Here is a 21,536-nt window from a genome sequence, read left to right on the forward strand (position 1 = left end):
TCACCATGAGGCTTCTCTATAGGACTGCCTTAGTGTCCTCATGATATTGTAACTGGCTTCCACCAACCTGGACAAGGAAGAAGGTGGAATGCCTTTTCTGACCCAATCTTGGAGGGAACACACCGTCACTCCTGCTTCTCTATTCATTAGAAGTGAGTCACTAAGTCCAGCCTACACTTGAGGGTCAGGGATTTAAGCTCCCCTCTTATGGAGAGAGGAGGGTCAGAGAATTTGGGGACATATGTTAAAATCACTACACATACGCCATGACCAATTTTGCCCTGAGTCATAGAAGCAAAAAAAGGGTGAGTGTATGGCTCTCTAAACATTTACAATGTTTATAATATCATTATTCACAATAGCCAAATAGTATTAACAAAATGCTTATCAACAATACAATAGATAAATAAATTGTGCTATGGTCTAACAATATAATACTATTCTTAAATAGAAATTAACAAACTTACAGATACATGCAAAACCATAGATTAATCTTGCTAATACAATATTGAGTGAAAGAGACAAACTCCAAAAATGTGTACTATGTTACTTTCTTTATATAAATGTTAACAGAGGCAAAACCAATCTATAATATAAAAAGTCAAAATGGTGGTTACCTTTGGGGAGGAGAAGGGAGGGAGTGATTAAGAGGGGTTATGAGGAGATGCTTCTGAAATCACCATTTCATTACTGATCTCTAACTTGCCCAGAGTGGTAGTTGCAAAGATATATTTACATTACAGTTACAGTTCATTGAGCAATATACCTCTGATTTGTGTAGATTTCAGAATTGTCAAAAAAAAAAGATTTCAGAATTGTCTTATACTTCAAATTTGGAAAAGTTTTAAAAGATGCCAAAGAAAGAAAAAAAAGTATTCTTCAGGCAAAAACAAAATATGTCTATGTGCTGAATTTGGTCTGCAAGGAGCCCGTGTGTAATATCTGCTTTAGGTCAGGTTGGAATATCATCTTCAGTAGGCCTCGAAGCCTATGGGTTATGTTAGACTTTTGTGGTAGCATAAATCTATTTCTGTAAAGTTTTGGATTGTCAAGTGTTGGTTATGGAAAAACCCTTCTGGATCAGTTAATCCAGTGAGTTTTCAAACCAACCTCTCTGGCAGTGGCAATCCCTTAGATACTTCATTGAATGCAAGAGCTTCTCAGAACATAGTACAAACACCACTGATTTAGGGACGCCTGGGTGGCTCAGTGGTTGAGCATCTGCCTTCGACTCAGGGTGTGATCCCGGGGTCCTGGGATGGAGTCCCACACTGGGCTCCCTACAGGGAGCCTGCTTCTCCCTCTGCCTAAGTCTCTGCCTCTTTGTATCTCTCACATGAATGAATAAATAGAATCTTAAAAAAACAAAACAAAACAAAACAAAAAACACTGACCTAGCCTAATACCCTTGTGTTACAAATAAAGAAACTGAGGCTTATAGAGACTGTTATTTGTTTAAACAGCTGCTTGCCTGTAATGTCCTGAGATTCGCTCCCAAGTTAAGGTACCATGTGTATGTTGTGCTGCCCCTGGTGAAGAAACCGAAAAAGGGAAAAGTTACATTATCTCAGGACCGTGGTCTTTGGAGTAGAAACCCTCCAATTCTGTCATTCAAGGTGGTGGCAAAGCAGAATTATCAAAGATAAGCTGAGATAAGCAATGTGTTGGGAAGTGTTCTGTTTAGGGACTGCCCTGGGGAATGCCCTATTTACTAACAAAGATGTGGGGCATTCTCTCATCCAGCTCACCCTTCAACTAGCTTCTCAACTCTAGCTGTACATTAGAACCACCTGGGAACTTTTGAAAAAATACTGCTTCCTGGGTCTCCCCATAGACGAATTGAATCAGATTCTCTGGAGTGGGCTGGAAAGAACTGGATATTCTGACTCCTACTGAGCTCTACTGAGATGTGTATGGACTGAGCTCATCATCTCAGAGAAGTTCTGAGTCTGAACAACAAATTGGGCCTTGCCACAAGATGAAAAAACAGTAGAGAGAGAGAAAAAAAAAAAATCCCTCTGGTGGTAGCAAAACTCCAGGCTGCCTGACTTTGTTGCTATGAGCACTTGGACCTCTTCTCTGTGGCTCTAACCTCAGGAATACAGCCCCCTATTTGTCCCTAGTTTTTCCCCTTATAATAAAATATCGGAAAAACCAGATCCTTAGGCCTTACGTGAAGAGTGCAATTAAAGTACCTTGGTATCACGCATGGCTTTGGCAGAACATGGAGTCTACACTTCTGCTCAGACTGGGTCGAGCCCATTCTCCGAGAAAGGTTACCCTTAGAGATGCATTAGTTCCGCATTCCTCTGTCCAGCCAAGCAAGGGACCCTGCTATCTTCCTAATCTGGGTCCTTCTCACCTTTGCAGAATGCCAGTAGTGGGAAGGACCAAAGAGGTTATTTTACCAGTTTCCCATTTGATAGAAACATTTTTGGCCAAAAGTGACTTACTCGAAGTCACATTGGATGTCAGTGGAAACGTCATGGCACAAACACACGTGGTCTGATTCTATACCCCGCGCTCATTCTTTTTTGTCCTAAAAGTATTTTTAATTACAAAATATGTCAAAGATACAGAAAACCATATAAAATTTAACTGATTTTACACTTTGAGCATGTTAGTTTCAGATATTTTTTAAAGAATAAAATATTACAGATTCAACTGAAGTCCCTCCTAACCCATACCTCTCCTTCCCTCTCACGAGTAACAACACTCTGAGATTGGTGAATCCTATTCCCTGGAATGGTTTTGTACTTCGTTCTATATACATATGAATCTTCCATAATACTACATAATACTGCTTTTTGTGTTAACATTTGACAAAATACTGTAAATAGTATCTTGTAACTTCTTTATTCATATAACATCATATTTTCAATATTCACCTATGGTATAGATTTAGTTAATTCATTTTGATAGTGACAGTGTCATATTATCTTATTCTACTGATAAGCCCTATTTTACTTACTTATTCCCCCCTGATGGAAAGTTGTTTCCAGGTCTTGCGCAAATTGTTTCACAGTCAACATCCTTGCACATGTATCTGTGTGTACCAGGGTGAGAATTTCTATAGATTGGAGACCTAGAAGGGAAATCACAAAGTCCTGGGATATATGCACCTTCAACTCTATGTAATTTTGTCAAACTGTTCCCCAGGGTAGTTGAACCAATTTACACTTCTCACATCTTTACCAATACTTGTTTGCTCAGTCTTTTTACATTTTAACCAATTTGTCATAGGTGAAATAGCATTGTTTTAAATTTACGATTTCTGATTATTGGTCATCAGTAGATGCTCAAAGTTGAGCATCTTTTAGTATAATTAATAGTGAATCAAACTTCCTCTTATATGAATAAACTATTCATCTCCTTACCATTGGGTTGTCCTCTACTGAATTTTTAGGAGTTTCTAAAGAATATGCTGGAGATATATATGTATATATTTGCCTTTTAAATGCACAAGAAATATCTTTCTCAGTTTATGGGGGCTTTTTTGTTTTGTATATATTGTCTTTTGTTAATAGAATTTTTAAATTTAATACTGTCTTCTGTATCAGCTTTCCTCAATGACTTATTCTTTTTGTTTTCTGTTTAAGAGATCTTTTTTTAAATGTCATGTAGGTATTCTATCGCATTTTCTTCTAAAAGCCTGAAATTCTTACTTTTAACATTTAGATTTTAATCAGTTTGGAATTTTTATATAGTATGAAGAAAAGATATCTTACCTTTTAACATAACGAACATTAATTGTCCTAGCATCACTTACTGAATAGTTAATGGTTATCCCATTGAATCATGCCACCCCTGTTATGGATCAAGTTCTCATCTATATGGGTTTCTGTTTCCAGAATCTCTTATATTCCACTTGTCTGTTTGCCTATCTATGCCAGTGCCACATTGTTTTAAGTTCTATAGCTTTAACATTTAAAGAGGCAAATTCCCTGGACACCTGGGTGACTCAGCAGTTGAGTGTCTGTCTTTGGCTCAGGGGGTGACCCTGGAGTCCCGAGATCGAGTCCCACATCGGGCTCCCTGTATGGAGCCTGCTTCTCCCTCTGCCTATGTCTCTGCCTCTCTCTCTGTGTCTCTCATGAATAAGTAAATAAAATCTTAAATAATAATAATAATAGTAATAATAATAATAATAAAGAGACAAATTCCCCTCGTCCTTATTAATCTTTTTTCAAAATTATCTTGGCTATTTACCACTGTATCTCATTTAATTTTAGGAATATCTTGAGAAGCTCTGGGGAGATTTTTCAGGTTTGTGTTAGAAATATTTAGAATTTATCAATTTGAAAAACATTATTGTCCTGGGCACCTGGGTGGCTCAGTGGTAGAGTGTTTATCTTTGGCTCAGGTCATGATCCCAGGGTCCTGGGATCGAGTCCCACGTCGGGCTCCCTGTGGGGAGCCTGCTTCTCCCTCTGCCTGTGTCTCTGCCTCTCTCTGTGTCTCTCATGAATAAATAAATAAAAAATCTTTAAAAAAAAAAGAAAAAATTACTGTCCTTAGTGATACTGTTTTTAGCCATGAATATGGTACAACTTTGCATTTATTTACATCTTTAAAAACTATTTTCATTAACTTTTTGCAGTTTTCTCCATAGAGCTGTTTCACACATATTGCTAGATTTATTCCTAGTTACTTTATAGATTTACTGCTATTACAAATATATATTTTAAAGTCATACCTTCAAAATGGATGGTACTAGTAAATACAGATGCCAGTGACCAAAGAGTATGTCTCCCAGTCCCTACTGACTCAGGGCTCCCTTACCAAGCTTGCAGCTCCTACCAGTGTCATTCAACCAATTGTACTCAATAAAGGTGTCCAACCATCCACAGGAGTATCATTTAGATGCTCCACTGTTCTCTCAGGTATGTAATATGTCTGAAATGATTTAAAACTCTTCTCTGTATATGCATTATTTAATGACAACACCATCCACACAAACTTAGTAACTTGAAACCTATATTCTCTCAATTCCCATACCTAATTTACCATCAGTCTTGTCAGTTCTATAGTCTAAGTATCTGCCCACCTGTCTTCTCTTCATTCGCAACACCAATGACTGAGCTGAGCCCTCAGTATTTCCATCTCGACCATGGTAACAGTTTCCTAACTGATCTCCCTACCTATTATCTCAGTTCTTCCTTACCATTCTTTTCATTGCTGTCACGTTTATTTTCCTAATATGCAAGTCTGATCATGCCTCAGCCAGCTTAAAACCTGTCACTATTTCCCCATTGCCTGCTATCTGAAGTCTTAGTTCTCCAGCTGGTCATCAAGGCCCTTTATTTACCCTGGCTCTCTAACATATTTTCCCTCCACTCCCCACCTTGCCCTAGCAAAACTGAGGTGCTTCTAGTTCAGCTATGCTATTCCCTGGTGCTATGATTTTGCACACAGTCTCTCTGTTTGGATTGCTCTGTTACATGTCACATGTCACATGTCACAGCTCACATGTCACTTCCTCCAGAAACTATGGATAAAGAGCTCAACAATATTTATTGAGCACTACCTATATTCCAGGTGCTATGCTAGATGCCAGACATATAAAATGAGTAAGGTGTGCTCCAGATGCTGCAGCACAGTTTAGCTACTTCCATTTTTTGCCTCCCTGTAGGTTTAACTGCTTGGAGCAGTTTTTTTACTTACACGTTTATTTTCTTTCTTCCACTTTTGATAAATACACAGTCAGACATACAAATATCACACTATTCTCAAGAAGAGATGCACATGCATATACAGACACAGTATTCAGAGACACTTATGTACAGGTTTAACTAGAAGTGTGATTATAAGTGATGAAATCATAAGCTCTGTATTTTGTGGTTAGACTCTGGATGAATGAACACAAAGAAACACAGTATGGCCAGGGTAGTAAAGGGTCTGTTCTCTGAAGGCAGATTGTCTGAGTTTGCATCTCAGGTTTGCTGCTTACAAGCTGGGTAAGCCTGGGTAAGTAGCTGGACCTTTGTGCCTCAAGTTCCTCAGCTGTAAAATGGGGACAGTAGTAATCTCTGCCTCAGAGTGTTGGTGAGAGATTACTGAAGTTAATACAAAAGTGCTGAGAATGGTGCTCAGCACAACATAAGTGTTCAATAAATGGTACCTATTGTTGCTTTGTACATGAAGACCCTTTTGTCCCAGGCACTATCCGCAGGTCAAGTGATTTTGTTTTTACTTCTTTGTTTAGCATAAAAGAACTGTTTGTTGTTCTGAGCCAAGTCTATACTCTTATCACATCTCTTTTGAACCAATGGCACATGTTGGCAGAAGAACTGGTCCAGGAAAGCTCACAGTAGTGGAATGTAGTTTTACTTTACGTAGAGCTAAATGATATATGTGGAAACAAACTGCATTAGCTGGAAGAGTCAACGAGCTGTGAATTCAGATTAGGACTTAGCGAGGTGAGAGCGTGTGGTGTAATAGCTGACCCCAGAGAGTGTGGAGCCAGCTGGCTCTACCACCTACTAGCCTTGTGACCTTGGGCAAGTTACTTCTTTGTATCTCAGCTGCCACACCTGTAAAATGGAATTGATAATAACAGAAAAGCAGTCTCTATTCTATATAGTTATTGTACAAATACAATGAGATCATGCATATAAGGCACTTAGAACGTTGCGTGGTATAGAATATAAGTCGTAAAGAAAACAGATCCATGTAGTAGGCAGAGAAATATGTAATCATTGTGTTCACTCCAAGAAAAGCAATGGAGGTAGATGTTGAACTAAATGAGTAATCCCAAGAAAAAAATTCCATTGCACTTGGGATAACCTTTGTAAAAGTCATATTTTGTTCCTATGGAAGCCTCCAAGGTATGCCCTCAGTTATGTTGGGTTTAGACCTCCAGGACTTCCCAAAATCTGTTCCATGAAACATCTGCCCTAAGATAGGTGTGAGAAAAAGGGCTTTGGGGTTGAATAATGCTGAAAAATGCTATATGACTTATTTCCTTAGGGATTTCAAATGTATAGTACACTCTAAGGGCTTGAGAAATGCTACAAAAACGTTTCATTTAGTTTAATCCAGAATTTCTTGAATTTGATCACAGATTCTTTTTTCTATATACTGTTTATTAACATGCCATGGAATAAACATGGAAAAATGCTGGCTTCAATGAGTATTAAAAATGACCTTTGTATCAAAACAAGGGCTGAGGGGCGTGGGAGGTAGGTTTGGGAAAGAGAGGGCTTATACTTTTTTGGACTGGGACTGAAAATTGTCTAGAGCAATTTACAAATCCAGGAGTCACACAAATCCCTCAGGGTCACAAACACTCAAATACATAGAATGTTCCCAGGAGCACAGTCTCTGCAGGGGGTTGAGGGTTTCTTCACATTAGATCTTGCTTCTGCTGCTGTGCTGAGATCCCACTGTGGAAGGTCTAAAGGTCCCTGAACATATTGTACCACCTGCCTTTGGCCATGTACTGGCTCAATTTGCTTCCTACATTCTTGAAGAGAAGAGGCCACAGGAAAAACATTTAAAGTAGAGTGGCCCAATTGGGGAACCAGAGGCCACACTCGGGGGAAGAAGGGGAAGTTGGGAGAAGGGACTGGGTTGACCTCCAATCAGTTTCAGGACAAGAATGTTCCTCTGGGAGGAAGGGAGGTGGAGGACATCAGTAGCTCTAACGAAGAGAACCCTTCACAGCAGAACAGGACAGGAGATATACTTAAGAGGAATAATATTGACTTCCAAGGTCAGTGATGAGAACGGGAGCTTCCTCAGGAACGGAAATGATGTTTAATACATCTTTTTAATTCTTTTCTTGAGGAAAAAGATGGTGGCTAGGAGAGAGAGCACAATGAACAATCCCTAATCGGGGAGAGGTGTATAAAATATTACACTGGCTATTTACACTGACCAGTGTAGAGGTGATCTTCCAACTTAATGTTGTTGGTTGGTTGGTTCCTGAAGGCAGGTGTGTCTTCTTCCTGGGTTTTACTCTTCCCTGTGGGATCCTGCCAAGAAAGGACAGATTGGATTATATCCTAGTTGGCCTGGTGCAAAGAGAGCCAGAATCTTTGACCCTGGGAGGGCTGACTCAGTGAGGGGCTGCTAAGCTGCACTTCCCACAGGATGGAAACTAAGAAAAAGAAATGTATCAACAGGTGGTGGGAGCCTAACTGCAGGTGGTGGGAGCAGGATTTGTTCTTATCACTTTATATTTCTCTAACTTTTCTGTAATAAGCATCTATGACTTTCATATTTGCAGAAAATTAAGTCTCTTTCTCTAGTTTATACTGCACATCTTTAGTTTCTAGAAAACCTGAGCAGACCTTATATGCAAACTTCAAATTGGTGTGTTTTCAGTGGGGGGGGGGGGGGGGGGGAGAAGTTTTCCAGGCATGTTTGAGGGAATGGAAATATAGCATAAGACGTATACCCCCGAAAGTTGTATCCCCCTAATTCTACAAAGAGGGGGAGGCGTTTGCTAGGGAAACTCAAGCTTTCCCCAAGAACTTCTGGGGAAAGAAATGGTTTGGCAAGAGGCGGGAGGGGTGCGGCCTGCGACGGGCTTCCAGGGAGGCGAGGGCCCGGCAGGCGGAGGACGGGGAGGCGGCAGGTGGGCCAGGTGGGCCAGGTGGGCCAGGTGGGCGGCCCCGGGCCCCGGTGGGGGCGGGGCGGGGCGGGGAGGCGGGGCCGCGGGGAGCGCGGGGTGGGGCTGAGCCGGGCGCACCTGCCGGCCCGCGGCGCACCTGCCCCCGCCCTGCGCGGCTTCCCGGGGACGTGGTGAGTCCGGGGGCTGCAGCGCTGGGGCGAGCCCCGGGGCCCGGAGCCGACGGGCCAGGAGCCGCAGGCATGGGCCCGGAGCTGCCTGCACCTTGGCTGCTGCTCGTCGCCGGGCTCCCAGCAGGTGAGCCTGGGCACGGACGCCGCGGTCGGCCCGGACCTGCAAGGCCGCAGACGGGCCGCCGAGGCCTGGGCCGCGCCCCGGGCGCTCTTGGCACAGCCGGGGGCGGAGGGGGGGCCGGAGGGGGGGTCTCGAGCTGCTGCCCGCGGGAACCTGTTGTTCTCCTCTCCCGTCAGCCCGGGCCCTTCGGACAGCAGGTGCAGCAGGTGCAGCAGGTGCAGCGAGGGCAGGAACTCGAGCCTCGGGGCTCCCCCCACCCCCCCCGGCCGTCTTGAGGCGCTTCTCGGTCTCCGACACTGACCGGCTGCAGGTGGAGGCACTACCTGGCCTCCCAGTTACCTGGCTCTTGCATCAGAGGCTTGCTTTTAGGTTTTAAATACGGTGCCAGCAACGCGTTTGTTCGCTCCTGGGAGGTTATGACGCGTCCTGGGCACAACGGCCTGTGCAGAATGATTCCGCACCTGGTTTCCAGGACCAAACCGTGTGGCTCTTTGCTCGTCCTGTTCGGTGTCGCTCTTCGCCTTGCTTTGTATCCGCTCACGCCCCTGACTTTATCCCTCTCTCGGTTATCCCCTACCAGGTGCCCGGCCACCCAGCCGCGCCTCCCTTCTCTTAGCCTTCCCACCTGCCTGCGTTGGAAAGCATGGTTTTTGTGTCTCATTGTATCTCTTGGAAATATGACGGGCATGTGCATCTGCATGAGTAAAATCGGGAAAGGATAGCTGAGTGACTGAATTTGCAGGACTGGCAGCCCTTTTCCATTAGGATGTAGGTGTGACCTTGCCAACAGGACAGGTATGAGCTCCCCTGGAAGTTCCGCCCTGTTTTATTTCATTTTACCATTCCCCATCCCTTCTCTTGGGAGTAACTGCCCTCTGATCTCTAAGTTGTTAGTGGGAAGTCTGCTCAGTTGGGTGACAAAGCAACGCGAGTCTTGTATTTTTTCTGAGGGAAAAGATGTAATAGGAAGATATGGGCGGAATTTCATTTTTACCAGCTTGATAGGACATGAAAATCACTCAGACGTAACTAAATCTCATTCTGACAAAGATGCTACAAGAGCTTAAGCTTAACGCTTAGAATAAAAAGGAGGGAGAATTGCAAAAGGGTGAGAAAACTGGAAAATCATATTCCTAAGGTCCTCTGGCTCGCACCATTTCTGCGGGATACGTGTCCTGTCGGTTGTCTGGAGCTGACAAGGGTAGATGGTGGACACGTGGCACATAAGGAAATGGACTAAAGCTCATCTAAATTGAAGTGCCCGAAATTTCACCAGAGCAGTTACCAGCTTAGGCGGTAACAGCAAAATCAGAAAAAATCCCAGCTTCTCAGAGTCTTCTCTCCTTTACCTTATGTGTTTAGCTCAAATTCCACAGTAGCTAGCGCTTGCTGGAGCTGCTGGAGCTGCCTTTTCAAGAAAATAGAGGTCTATAACCACCTCCGCCCCTTAGCACCGCATCCCCAGAATAGGACTTTGTAGCCAGCAGTCATCCAGGTCAATAGACTAAGAATAGAAGCCTTACAAACAAAAATCTTATGAGAGTATAAAGGCCAATCCTTAAATCATCAGCATAGTGTTTTCAAGGCTATTCAATTTGTATGACGAATATTGTACACTGAACATTTTTTCCAAATACAGTGATGATGACCAAAGGGTATATTCTTATAGTAAGCAGATTGCTAAACGGACAAGGGGCTTTGGAAAGTAGAGTCCCAACTGTTCAGGAACCAGCCATGCAGTGTTAGTACCAGGATGCTGAAGCGGTAAAATGATACAGGCTGGCGTGTTTCCTGGCCTTCTCTAACTGGAAACCTACCCGCATGACCCATTTTAGAACCAGAGAATGCTGAATTCAAGAAAAGTGCAAAGTGAACATCTAGTCTCACTTTTATTACATAGGTGTGAAATTGAGATTTCAACTGTTCAGACTCCCAACGCTTTGAGAGGAAGTAATTATTTTAGATATTTTCCCCAGAATATGTGTAGGGAACATTAAAAAAAAAACTGCATTCAGCTATTGAATGTGCATCTGGGCTTTGTGTCCACATTTGTGTGACTTTGGTCAAGTTACTGAACTGCTGAAAGCCTGCAGGAAATAGGAATAATTAAAGTACATATCTCAGAAGGTTTTTGTGAGGATTAAGTGAAATGAAGATTTCAAGGCACTTAAGATAGTGGCTGAAACAAACTGAGGGCTTAATGAATGGTAGCCGTGGTGATAATGGTAGTCATGATTTAGACTCAAGTAGGAATTTTTTAGAGCTAACTTTCAAGAAACAAATTTCCCCTCCTCCTTCCCCTAAGAAACTGCAATTAATAGTCAGATGGACTATCAGGTTGGAATTCCGAGTCTGCCTCTTACTGTGACTTTGGAGGAATTACTTCAGTTTTCTTCATCTAGAAGACAGGTGAAAAATTCCTGATGAGCCCTTCACACCCTCCCACTCCCAGAAGGCCAGCTCATATTGGGTGGGTTAAGATTAAGCACTGTGTCTACAAAATGGTCATCACTCAGGAAATATTGGGTTCCTCCTACTGTCCCCACCTCTTTATTTTTAGACCAAACTTCTTAAAATTCTCTAATGCTAAGCTGAAACTCAAGTTGCTTCTCTCACTTCCAGTATCTACCAAAGCAGCGTTTCTCAAACTTTTTTTCTACAGCTTTTGCAAAGGAATACAGTTTATGTTGTGATGTGTACACGTATAAAAGATTTATAAGACAGAAACAAAAATACACACACAGAGACACACACAACGCCATTACTATGTCAGATGAAAGAATAACAAATTGACATCATATATTATTTTGATAACATTTAAATTAGTAGAAAATACTCTCCAAATTAATATTAAATAGAAAAATCCTGTGAGTTGATTTTCTCAAGATCTGCTGCAAATTGCATTATGAACTCTGGAAAACCCTAGAGTATGTTCAGTTCATTACCCTGTTCTCTTCTGTTTCTGAAAAAGAGCTAATCCAAGCTTCTGGTTCACATCCAAGTTCCTGCAGTTGTAAAGTGTGGGCCATTAGTGAAATTCCTTCAGATTTGGGTACTGGCTAGCTAGTCAGTGTAGCCTGAGGCCCCGATGAAGCCTCTCAGGGCAGGGCGTCCTGGAAAGTTACCACAATCCCTGTGCTCTGAGCTGTGGGGAGATCAGTTGTCAGAGTTTTTGTTTCCTTGTTTATGTACTTCTTCAAAGTTTAAAAAGAAATTTTTAGCACACAAGTGATATGTGCTCCTTAAAACATTAAGATAATCTAAAGTAAGTACCTGCATGCAGCCATTTGCATTATTGGTTAATAGTTCTGATTACCACCATCCAGCCTTAAAATTTTTTCCCTGGAATGAAATTTTAGTTTTCTACCCACATTCTAAAAGGATGCATCTCACCTGGACGTCTGTGAATTTTTTTAAGATTATAGACTGGTATTAACTTACAGATTCACACAGCTGTCAGCTTGCATTATCATTCTTTGGGAAATCAGCCAGCTGATTCCTAAGGGGCATGGTTCTTAGCATATAGACCAGTAATTTTCGCTCGGTGGTGGGGGTAAAGGGTGGGATCACACTGAAGACTGAATGCATCTCCATCCCTAATGTGGATAGGAAAGTGGAGCTTCTCAGGCTGAGGGGGACAGATGGGAGCTGCCCACTTGGCTCTTTCTTTACCTCCTTGGGGCCCATGAAGTAGCTCCCCAGGATCCCAGGGCTCCACTGAACTCAAGTAGAAATCACTTCCAATTCCTGTCTGTCTTCCCCTCTGGATCAGTTTTGCAGATAAGGAAATGTGCGTCCAGGAAAGTCACAAGCAGGGGATCCCTGGGTGGCTTGGTGGTTTAGCGCCTGCCTTTGGCCCAGGGTGTGATCCTGGAGACCTGGGATCGAGTCCCACATCGGGCTCCCTGCATGGAGCCTGCTTCTCCCTCTGCCTGTGTCTCTGCCTCTCTCTCTCTCTCTCTCTCTCTCTCTCTGTCTCTATGAATAAATAAATAAATAAATAAATAAATAAATAAATAAATAAATAAAATATTTAAAAAAAAAGAATTGAGAAGACTGAGATCATGTGTCATCTTTCTCTCATCTTTATTTCTCTATTTTTCAATCTGTAAATCTTAGGCTGAGATGGGTCAGAGGAAAGCAGTTTTGATACTTTCTTCATTTCCCAAACCCTGTTAATTACCAAGTTCTGTTTCTTTTTTTTTTTTTTTTTAAGATTTTATTTATTTACTTATGAGAGACACAGAGAGAGAGAGAGAGCGACAGAGGCACAGGCAGAGGGAGAAGCAGGCTCCATGCAGGGAGCCCGACATGGAACTCGATCCCGGGTCTCCGGGATCACACCCTGGACTGGAGGCGGCGCTAAACCGCTGAGCCACCTGGGCTGCCCCCAAATTCTGTTTCTTAATCCCAGGATCTGCCCCTTCTTTTCTATTCCAGATAATAAATCTCACACTAGCCTATTTTAACCATCTTAACCATCTGCTTGCCTCGAGGCCTGCTATCTCTCTGTCTCATTCCAACCAGTCTCTACCCAGATGATTGGTTAACCTACTTGGGTTCATCCTTCTCACTTTCACTTTAATTCTCCAAGAACTTGTACTAGTTTTCTGTAGCTTATAAGAGTGAGTTAAAGCTCTTTGTTTGGATTTCAAGGCTCACTAAGTCTGGCCTCACTACTTTGGGTAGCCTTCTCCCCAGTTATATGGGCGTGCTCTCGTACTCCTGTGTGTGTGTGTGTGTCTGGCCATCCTACAAATGGTTAACTATTTATTTTCTGTATTTTTAAAGCACTTAAAATTTGTTCCAAACAGTTTAGCCTGTCTTGTATGAATTCATCTGTTCTTTTAGTCAGCAAATGTTTAACGCATACCATGTACAAGGCATGCTGGCAAACACTAGCTGTGTGGTCTTAAACCAGTTAACTTAATCTCCCTGAGGATTTTTCTCATATATAAAATTGAGATAAAAGATTGCATGAGATACTATATAATAAAGCACCCAATGCCATGGCTGACAACATAGCAAGTGCTCACTATATATCATTTTCTTTCCCAGGGTAATCACATGCTTAGCACCACCCTGAGCCTCCCACTGTTGAGTAGCATGCATCAGACCTTTGTTAAACATGTAATACATAGACATAATTCCTCCCCCACCCAGCCCACTTCTCTTTCTCCTAATTCTCTTGATCCCTAATTTCTTGTTCACACTCATGGTCACTCCCTCTTTCCCTTGATTTCTTTCATATTTGAACTGTTATCTAAGGAAATGTAACAAGTACTGATGGCAAATATGCTTGGGGAGATAGCTTGCTCAGACATAAACTCTGATAGGATTAAACCTGTGTACTTTTTGTTAACCTGCTTCCTGGAGCATAGGTGCCTGGGTACTTGAAAAACACTCAGGAATTGAGCTGTTCTAACAGGAGTTCACACTAGCCACTGCCCCTTTCCTGGAAAGACCATGTTCCCCCTATGCCTGCCACTCTGCTCCAGGCAGGGCCCTTCATGTGTAAAGAAGGGGAAGTGCTGTTCAGTCCCCTGAAAACAGTTCTTTGTTAAAAAAAAAAAAAACAAAAACAAAAACAAAAAAGAAAGAAAAAGAAAGTTTTATACTTATATCCCTCCGTTGTATGGATAAAATATTCCAGAAACTGTAAAACATCTTGCCCGACCTGATATTACACAGGAAAGACAGACTGAATAAAGAAATATAAGATGCATATGTTTGGAACACATAGCATTTAATAGTAAAGATAATCTTTGGTATGTTTTCATTTGACTTTACTCTAAGATGTAGTCCCCACTCTGCACAGCAGCAGTATCTTGGGAACTACTTCATGGTAGGACACAGAGATTCCCTTTCCCTTTCCCTTCTTCCCATGAGCTCCCCTATTTCCTCTGAAGTTACCTTTACACTCTTAAAGGATAGGTTTCCCTCCCTCTTTCAGAGGAGACCAACTGAATGGGTTTGCCAGGGGACAAAGCAACACAACTTTAAAGGCTTTTAATGCCACTTTACATGTGTATCATTTTAATTCTTTCAGAATGCTTTTACATGTTCTCAATTGACTTAAATCTCCAAGGTAGTCAAGATTAGAAGTGCAAATGATACAAATAATAGCTAATGTTTATTCTGTGGCTATTATATCCCAGACTCTTTGCTAAATCCTGAACATTTATTATCTCATTTAATCCTCACTACAACACTATCAGGGAAGTTTTTGTTTGTTTGTTTTTAAGATTTTTTATTTATTTATTTTTCTCTTTCTCCTCCTGATTGATTTTAAAATTCAAGTTAGTTAACATTTGCTGTATCATTAGTTTCAGGGGTAAAATTTAGTGATTCATCAGTTGCATAAAACACCCAGTGCTCATTACATCAAGTACCCTCCTTAATGCCCATCACTCAGTTACCCCTTCCCCTCACCCCACTCCCCTCCAGCAACCCTCAGCTTGTTTCCTAAAGTAAGAGTCTCTTATGGTTTGCCCCCCTTTCTACTTTCATCTTATATTATTTTTCCTTCCCCTATGTTCAATCTGTTTGTTTCTTAAATTCCACAGATGAGTGAAACCATGGTATCTATCTCTCTGACTTATTTCGCTTAGCATAATACCCTGTAGTTCTATCCACATCATTGCAAATAGCAAGATCTCATTCATTTTGATGGCTGAGTAATACTCCATTGTGTATATATATATACCCCACATCTTCTTTATCCATTCATCAGTCAATGACAGACGGACATCTAGATGCTTACCATATTTTGGCTATTGAGGGCATTGCTGCTACAAACATTGAAAGATTTATTTATTTGAGAAAGAGAGAGGGAAAGAGAAAGTGCGTGTGAGTGGGAGGAGGGGCAGAGGGCGAGGGAGACAAGCAGCCAGGCAGGAAGCCTGATGCAGGGCTGGATCCCAGGACCCTGAGATCAAGACCTGAGTTAAAATCATGAGTCAGATGCTTAACTGACTGAGCCCCCCAGGCGCCCCTATCAGGGAACTATTATTATCGTTTTGGTTTTGCATATAAAGAGGCAATCGTAGTTTGGAAATAACTTGTCGGGTCTTTTAGTTGATGGGGAAGGAGAAACAGAATCTGAATTTAGGAAGTTGATCTCCAGAATTAAAGTTTTGAAAAGAAAATGATAGAGATATTTAGGAAATCAGATAGAAGGTAACTGAGAGGAAGGAGATGCCACAGGATGAAGGAAATTTAAGAATAGAAAGGGGCTCCTGGGTGGCTCAGCCGGTTAAGTGTCTGACTCTTGATTTCAGGTCAGGTCATGGTGTCAGGGTTGTGAGACGGAGCCCTGTGTCGGGCTCCACACTGGACATGCAGGGTGTTTAAGATTCTCTCTCTCCCTCTGCCCCTCCTCCCACCTCAAAACAGAATAGAAAAAATATATATATATAGGAATTTGAAAACATTTTAAAAAGCACAGATCCAAAAAGGACATCTACTTTTTTGAATCTGTTCCTCTTTTCAGCTCAGATTCTGCTATTCTTAGTCTCTTCTTGAAAACTGTACCTTCCTAGTAGTACGCATGTCCAATGCAGTTAGTTTTTTCTGAGAAGTCCAAGGCTAAAGGACAAGAAAGATGGGAGGTTTTTGACTTTGAGATGGGCTGTCCTCCTCCCAGTTTGGAGGAGGAGGTCCTGCTTTTTGAGTCTAGCACCAAACTTCCACTTTGAAAGTCAAGGCTGCCTGCTTGGGAGAGGTCACGTTTGGGTGCCAGCAAAGCCAAATCCTGAAGCTGAGAGGGCCTGGCTTATTATAGTCTCTGAACCTTTGCCCATGTGTATGAGTAGGACTGTTCCCACCCCGGGGGTTTTGTGAGGATTAGAGACAATGTGTGTACATCACCTGGCACCTGGTAGATGCCGAGACCCAGAGCAACAGCTGAGCAAAAGGGAGAAAGCTTTGCTGGTTGCTCAGTACCTTTTGTCCTGGGTCCTGGAGAAGACTCTTCTCCAGTCTTCTTGGGGAGGGCAAGGGGTGAAGGTCTGAAAGCTGAGCGGGATGCCGTGGAGCTAGCAGACCCCTGGAGAAGGTGTGAGTAAGTTCAGTATGGTCAAAATCATGGGAACCCGACATATTTCAAGCCTTGAAATTCACAGAAGGGGTGAAATCAAAGAGAGGATGAAAGAATAGTCCCTGGCAGCAAAGCCAGTGCTGACGTCAGTAAAGGTGAGTCCTGCCACTTCAGGTGTGTATTGGCCATAATAAAGGCATTCATGGAAGGGGAGCTGAGTGAGGATTTAGTGAAGAAGGTGATCACCCTTGGCTCCATTGTCCTCGGTCAGTGTCAGGTTCAGCAATCTTTCAAGCTGCCCAGAGCAACTTCTAGCTCCAGGCAAATTCCTTTCTCTGACTCCCAGCAAACTTGCCCTCCCTCCAAATGTTCCACCTCTATGCAAATAATGTCAACTCGAGCCCTTTGAATAAGTTGCTATTTATGTCAAATTATCATTCAGCAAAATAAAGAACATGTAGGTTATTAATCACAGGATCAGAGTGACTGCTGCCAATTGTAGCCTGGCTCTACACTAATTATTTGCAGGCTCATGAGTACCAAACATATTCCCTTATTTAAAGAATAACCAGGTCGAGGTGCCTGGGTGGCTCAGTCGGTTGAGGGTCTGCCTTCAGCTCAGGGTCAGGATCCAGGAGTCCCGGGGTTGAGCCCCGCATTGGGCTCCTCATTCAGCGGCGAGTCTGCTTCTCCCTCTGCCTCTCCCAGCTCTCATGTTCATTCGTTCTCTCTCTCTCTCTCAGATCAATCAATCAATCAATCAGTCTTTAAAAAAAAAGAAAGAGAATAACCAGATAGAGTGGAAAGAGCCTTGCTCGGGGATAGAATCTTGACTCTGACCTCCTTAGAGAATGAATGACCACAGACAAGCCTCTCATCTTTTCCAGTCTCAGATCTGTGGTGTGCAAAATGGCACTGCTTGTCCTATTTAGTGTGTAAAAGAAAATATTTGAAAGTACTGTGTGAACATAGGATTTTGTTTAGATCATAAATTGTTTTTATCTCTATTCTAATCCATAGATTTCCTAAGCAAAATAAGCTAGTGGTGACAGTGCCATCCTAATCATTGTCAAAAGCTTACCTGTAGTGACTTCTCTTCAGTTAAAACAGTGTTCGGTGAAAGCTCCAAGGTCTATTTCAGGTCAGTTCTGGAAAAAATCAAAGGGGGTGGTGAGAGTGGAGGAGCAAAAATGATAAAGCAGACTACAGAAGAATCCATGTTGGGTTTGAGAGTGCTTGTCGCCGGCTCTTCCATTCTGATTGGCCTTATTCCAGGAATCTTATAGCTGGTAGAGACAACAGCTATTTTCCCCCCAAACTATTCAAGGCTCATTTTCAAAATGATGATCTTTATAGCTGGATGAGGAAGTCATCAGTCTTTCTAAAAAAAAAAAAAAAAAACCACTTTGCCCTATTATTCTACAGAAAAGTCTTCAGTGATTACCCATTAACCAGAAGTAGATGCTTCAGTGAGATTTATAGACTCCACCCAGTCTCCCCACCTCCAGTTACTACCACCAGCCCCACCTTATTTATCCTTCTGTTTCCCATAAAGCCAGGAATTGGTTCCTTCCGAGTTCTCCAAGCCCCTTCCTGATAAGGGCTTCTGCTCTCCCTTTTTGTATGTCTCAAAACTATGAGTTTCTCTGCCTTCGCCCTATTTTTTCATATGTAATCTTTTTTTTTTAAAGATTTTATTTATTTATTCATGAGAGACAGAGAGAGAGAGAGAGAGTCAGAGACACAGGCAGAGGGAGAAGCAGGCTCCATGCAGGGAGCCCGACGTGGGACTCGATCCCGGGTCTCCAGGATCACGCCCTGGACTGAAGGTGGTGCTAAACCGCTGAGCCACCCGGGCTGCCCCTCATATGTAATCTTAATCCCACCTGAGTTTTAGGGTCCAGTTTATAGTTCTTTCTCCTCCACCCCTAGGTCTCCCCCGCATTTCTGCAGACCCTCTCTCCAGCAGGTCTGTCACAGGCACATCATTATTTCAGCCCAGCCCTGGAGACGGTTTGGGTCATTTCTGGGGGCAAGGTCCTATCCTGAGCAGCACTCTGTCTTTCTCGGAGGAATGTGAGGAAAGTAGGTGCATGTGCCCATCATAGGCCACAGTTTACTATCATACCTCTGTGTCCAGAGGTGAGGCAGGATCCAGAATCATGTGGCCCTCAAGCCAGGCCCACCCAGCTGCTTTGTAAAGGGTGAGGGTGGGTGCTAAATTTTTGTGATTGTGGGAGTAACTCGGTCAAAATGAGGCTGTTCCGCCTGAGAACTCCCTTGGAGAGAACCCCACCTCAAATCCCTTTCTTTTTGGTCTTCATAATAAAGGAAAAGAGGGAAATAGACTCAGACGCTGACACAGCAGCATGTGTGCCAGGCACCATGCCAACTGCCACAAGTGAATTATCTCATTGCATGCTTTCAAAGATCTGATGAGGTTAGTACTATTTCAATCCCCAGTCATAGCTGGGAAAAAATAAACTCAGAGTAAGTAACTTGTACGATGTCCAAATAAATAGTGAAGTTTTTTTTTGAACCCAGTTGTATCTGAGTCCAAAGCCTGTTTGTTTTGTTTTTAATTTAGTCTACACCAGTGGTTCTCAAAGCATGGTACCCAGAGCAGTAGGATCAAACTGCAAACTTGTTAGAAATGTGAGTTTTGGGGCCTCACCCAAGTCCTAGTGAATCAGAAACGTATACTGAAAGTGATCTGGGCTGTTACAAGTCCTCCTGGTGGTATATGTTTGAGCACTATTTTTCTGCACCATGAGAAGATCCCCTATAACAGCCTAGAGACCATATTGGCACAGGAACATTCTAAGATGTTGGTTATGTGTGAACCTCTGACCATGCCAAAGTCCCACCTGACTTTGTGCCACCTGGATCCTCTTCAAGGCAGACCCGCAGCTATGTGTTTGTAGCTTTGGAGGCTGAGGGAGAGGGAGTTGTAAAAAAGAGAAAAGAAAAATTCTCAATTTCTCCAAGTCTTTCTTAGTAAAATTTGTCACCATCTGATCATTTTTATTTATTTCATGCTTATGTTGGCCACCTGTACTGCCAGTTTCTACTGTTAATGTATTCTTGGTCACTCATTCAATTATTTACTCAACAAACATGCGTTGGGTGCCAAGGAGGTGACAGGTACGGTGTGAGGTTGTGCTGTAACAGTGAGTCAGAGACAGATTCAGTCAGCCTTCTCAGGGCCTGCAGTTAACTGGCCATCACCGAGGCATGTGAAAAGTGCTGCCTGGGGAGGAAGAGGTACTTTGAGAAATTACAGGAGGCCCCTCTCCCAGATTTGCAGTCAAGGAAGGCTTCTGGAGGAGGTGAAGGTACAGCTGAAGCATCAAGACATACCTATAGTAACTAACCTGGAGAAGGGAATGGGAATGGAGTGGAAATGGGAATGGAGTGGTGGCTGGTGCTCTGGGAGAGTGCTCCAGCCAAGAGGTCCACACGTGGGAAGACCTGGAGAAGATGGTGATCCCGGCATGGGAAAGAAGGGAGTAAGTTCAGGGTGGCTGACACCCTGAGTGTGAGGTGGGCCATGAAGGGACATGAGGCAGCAGAGAAAGGCTGAAGGCAGACCTGTTGAACTTCCTTGGGGAAGTGGGGAAATATTTTAAGGAGAAAGTGACATAAAAAAAAATGTGGGTATTGACAAGCTCACTCTAGTTCATATATGGCCTTCTTTTAATATAGCTTCTTCATTTTTGTTGGATGTGTTAATGCTGCCAGGGGATCATGAGGTCCTTGCAAGTCATCCTTGCTCTGTCTCTGCCCCATCTCCCCCAGTCGGCCTGCCAGCTCCCCAAACAGCTCGGGCAGTGTGCTGGCTTATTTGCATGTATTGCTTTTATTACCCCCTGAACAGAAGTAGGTCACTTCCCAGAGACGTGGTCGGCCTTCAGCATTGCCTCTTGCTCTCGGCTGCAGGGTGCCTGTCCTTGCTGGTGACAGTCGAGCACACGGAGCGCTACGTCACCCTGTTTGCCTCCATCGTCCTCAAATGTGACTACACCACCTCTGCCCAGCTCCAGGATGTCGTGGTGACCTGGCGCTTCAAGTCCTTCTGCAAGGACCCCATCTTTGACTACTACTCCGCATGTGAGTGCCCTCCCACTTCTGCCCACGTCCCTCTGTGAAGCCTTGGGGCACAGGGATTATTGAGGATCACACATCTTTAGGAGGGGGAGCCACAAAGATCACTTAATGCAGTCCTCTCATCTTCTAGATAAACAGCCCACGCAGGCGAAGTAACTTATTTGAAGTCACATAGTATTTTAAAATTTGTGCCCTGGGGATCCCTGGCCACCCAGGGATGGGATGGGATGGCCAGGTGGGATGGGATGGCCAGGTGGCTCAGCGGTTTAGCGCCTGCCTTTGGCCCAGGGCTGATCCTGGGGTCCCAGGATCGAGTCCCGCGTCGGGCTCCCTGCATGGAGCCTGCTTCTCCCTCTGCCTGTGTCTCTGCCTCTCTCTCTCTCTGTGTCTTTCATGAATAAATAAATAAAATATCAAAAAAAACTGTGCCCTGCCTTGTTCTAAAACGATTTGGGCAGCTCAGGCATTAAGTTTCTCCAAAGCACAGGGCAAGGCCTGCCTCCCAGTGTGTTCCTGGTTGCA

General features: G+C 43.3%; 2 protein-coding genes across 7 annotated transcripts in view; one reads left to right on the plus strand and one right to left on the minus strand.

The window, feature by feature from the left end:
- Window positions 1-18,254, minus strand: part of CD86 (CD86 molecule) — a 90,389-nt gene extending 72,135 nt beyond the window's left edge. The window contains exons 1-4 of one of the 4 annotated variants that reach the window (XM_072812283.1): window positions 17,989-18,254; window positions 7,880-7,976; window positions 2,972-3,085; window positions 1,472-1,529 (exon numbers count right to left, since the gene is read on the minus strand). In XM_072812283.1, the coding sequence (XP_072668384.1) occupies window positions 1,472-1,529; window positions 2,972-3,032 (119 nt within the window). In that variant the 5' untranslated portion in view covers window positions 3,033-3,085; window positions 7,880-7,976; window positions 17,989-18,254. The remainder of the gene's footprint in view (window positions 1-1,471; window positions 1,530-2,971; window positions 3,086-7,879; window positions 7,977-17,988) is intronic. The other 3 variants (XM_072812275.1, XM_072812274.1, XM_072812277.1) reach the window with 3 other exon arrangements.
- The window catches only part of ILDR1 (immunoglobulin like domain containing receptor 1), a 30,529-nt gene continuing 17,691 nt past the window's right edge, over window positions 8,699-21,536 (plus strand). For all 3 annotated transcript variants that reach the window (XM_072812271.1, XM_072812273.1, XM_072812272.1), the window contains exons 1-2: window positions 8,699-8,872; window positions 20,847-21,017. In XM_072812271.1, the coding sequence (XP_072668372.1) occupies window positions 8,818-8,872; window positions 20,847-21,017 (226 nt within the window). In that variant the 5' untranslated portion in view covers window positions 8,699-8,817. The remainder of the gene's footprint in view (window positions 8,873-20,846; window positions 21,018-21,536) is intronic.

The sequence above is a fragment of the Canis lupus genome, chromosome 35 (genome assembly GCF_048164855.1).
Source record: "Canis lupus baileyi chromosome 35, mCanLup2.hap1, whole genome shotgun sequence".
Taxonomy (NCBI): domain Eukaryota; kingdom Metazoa; phylum Chordata; class Mammalia; order Carnivora; family Canidae; genus Canis; species Canis lupus.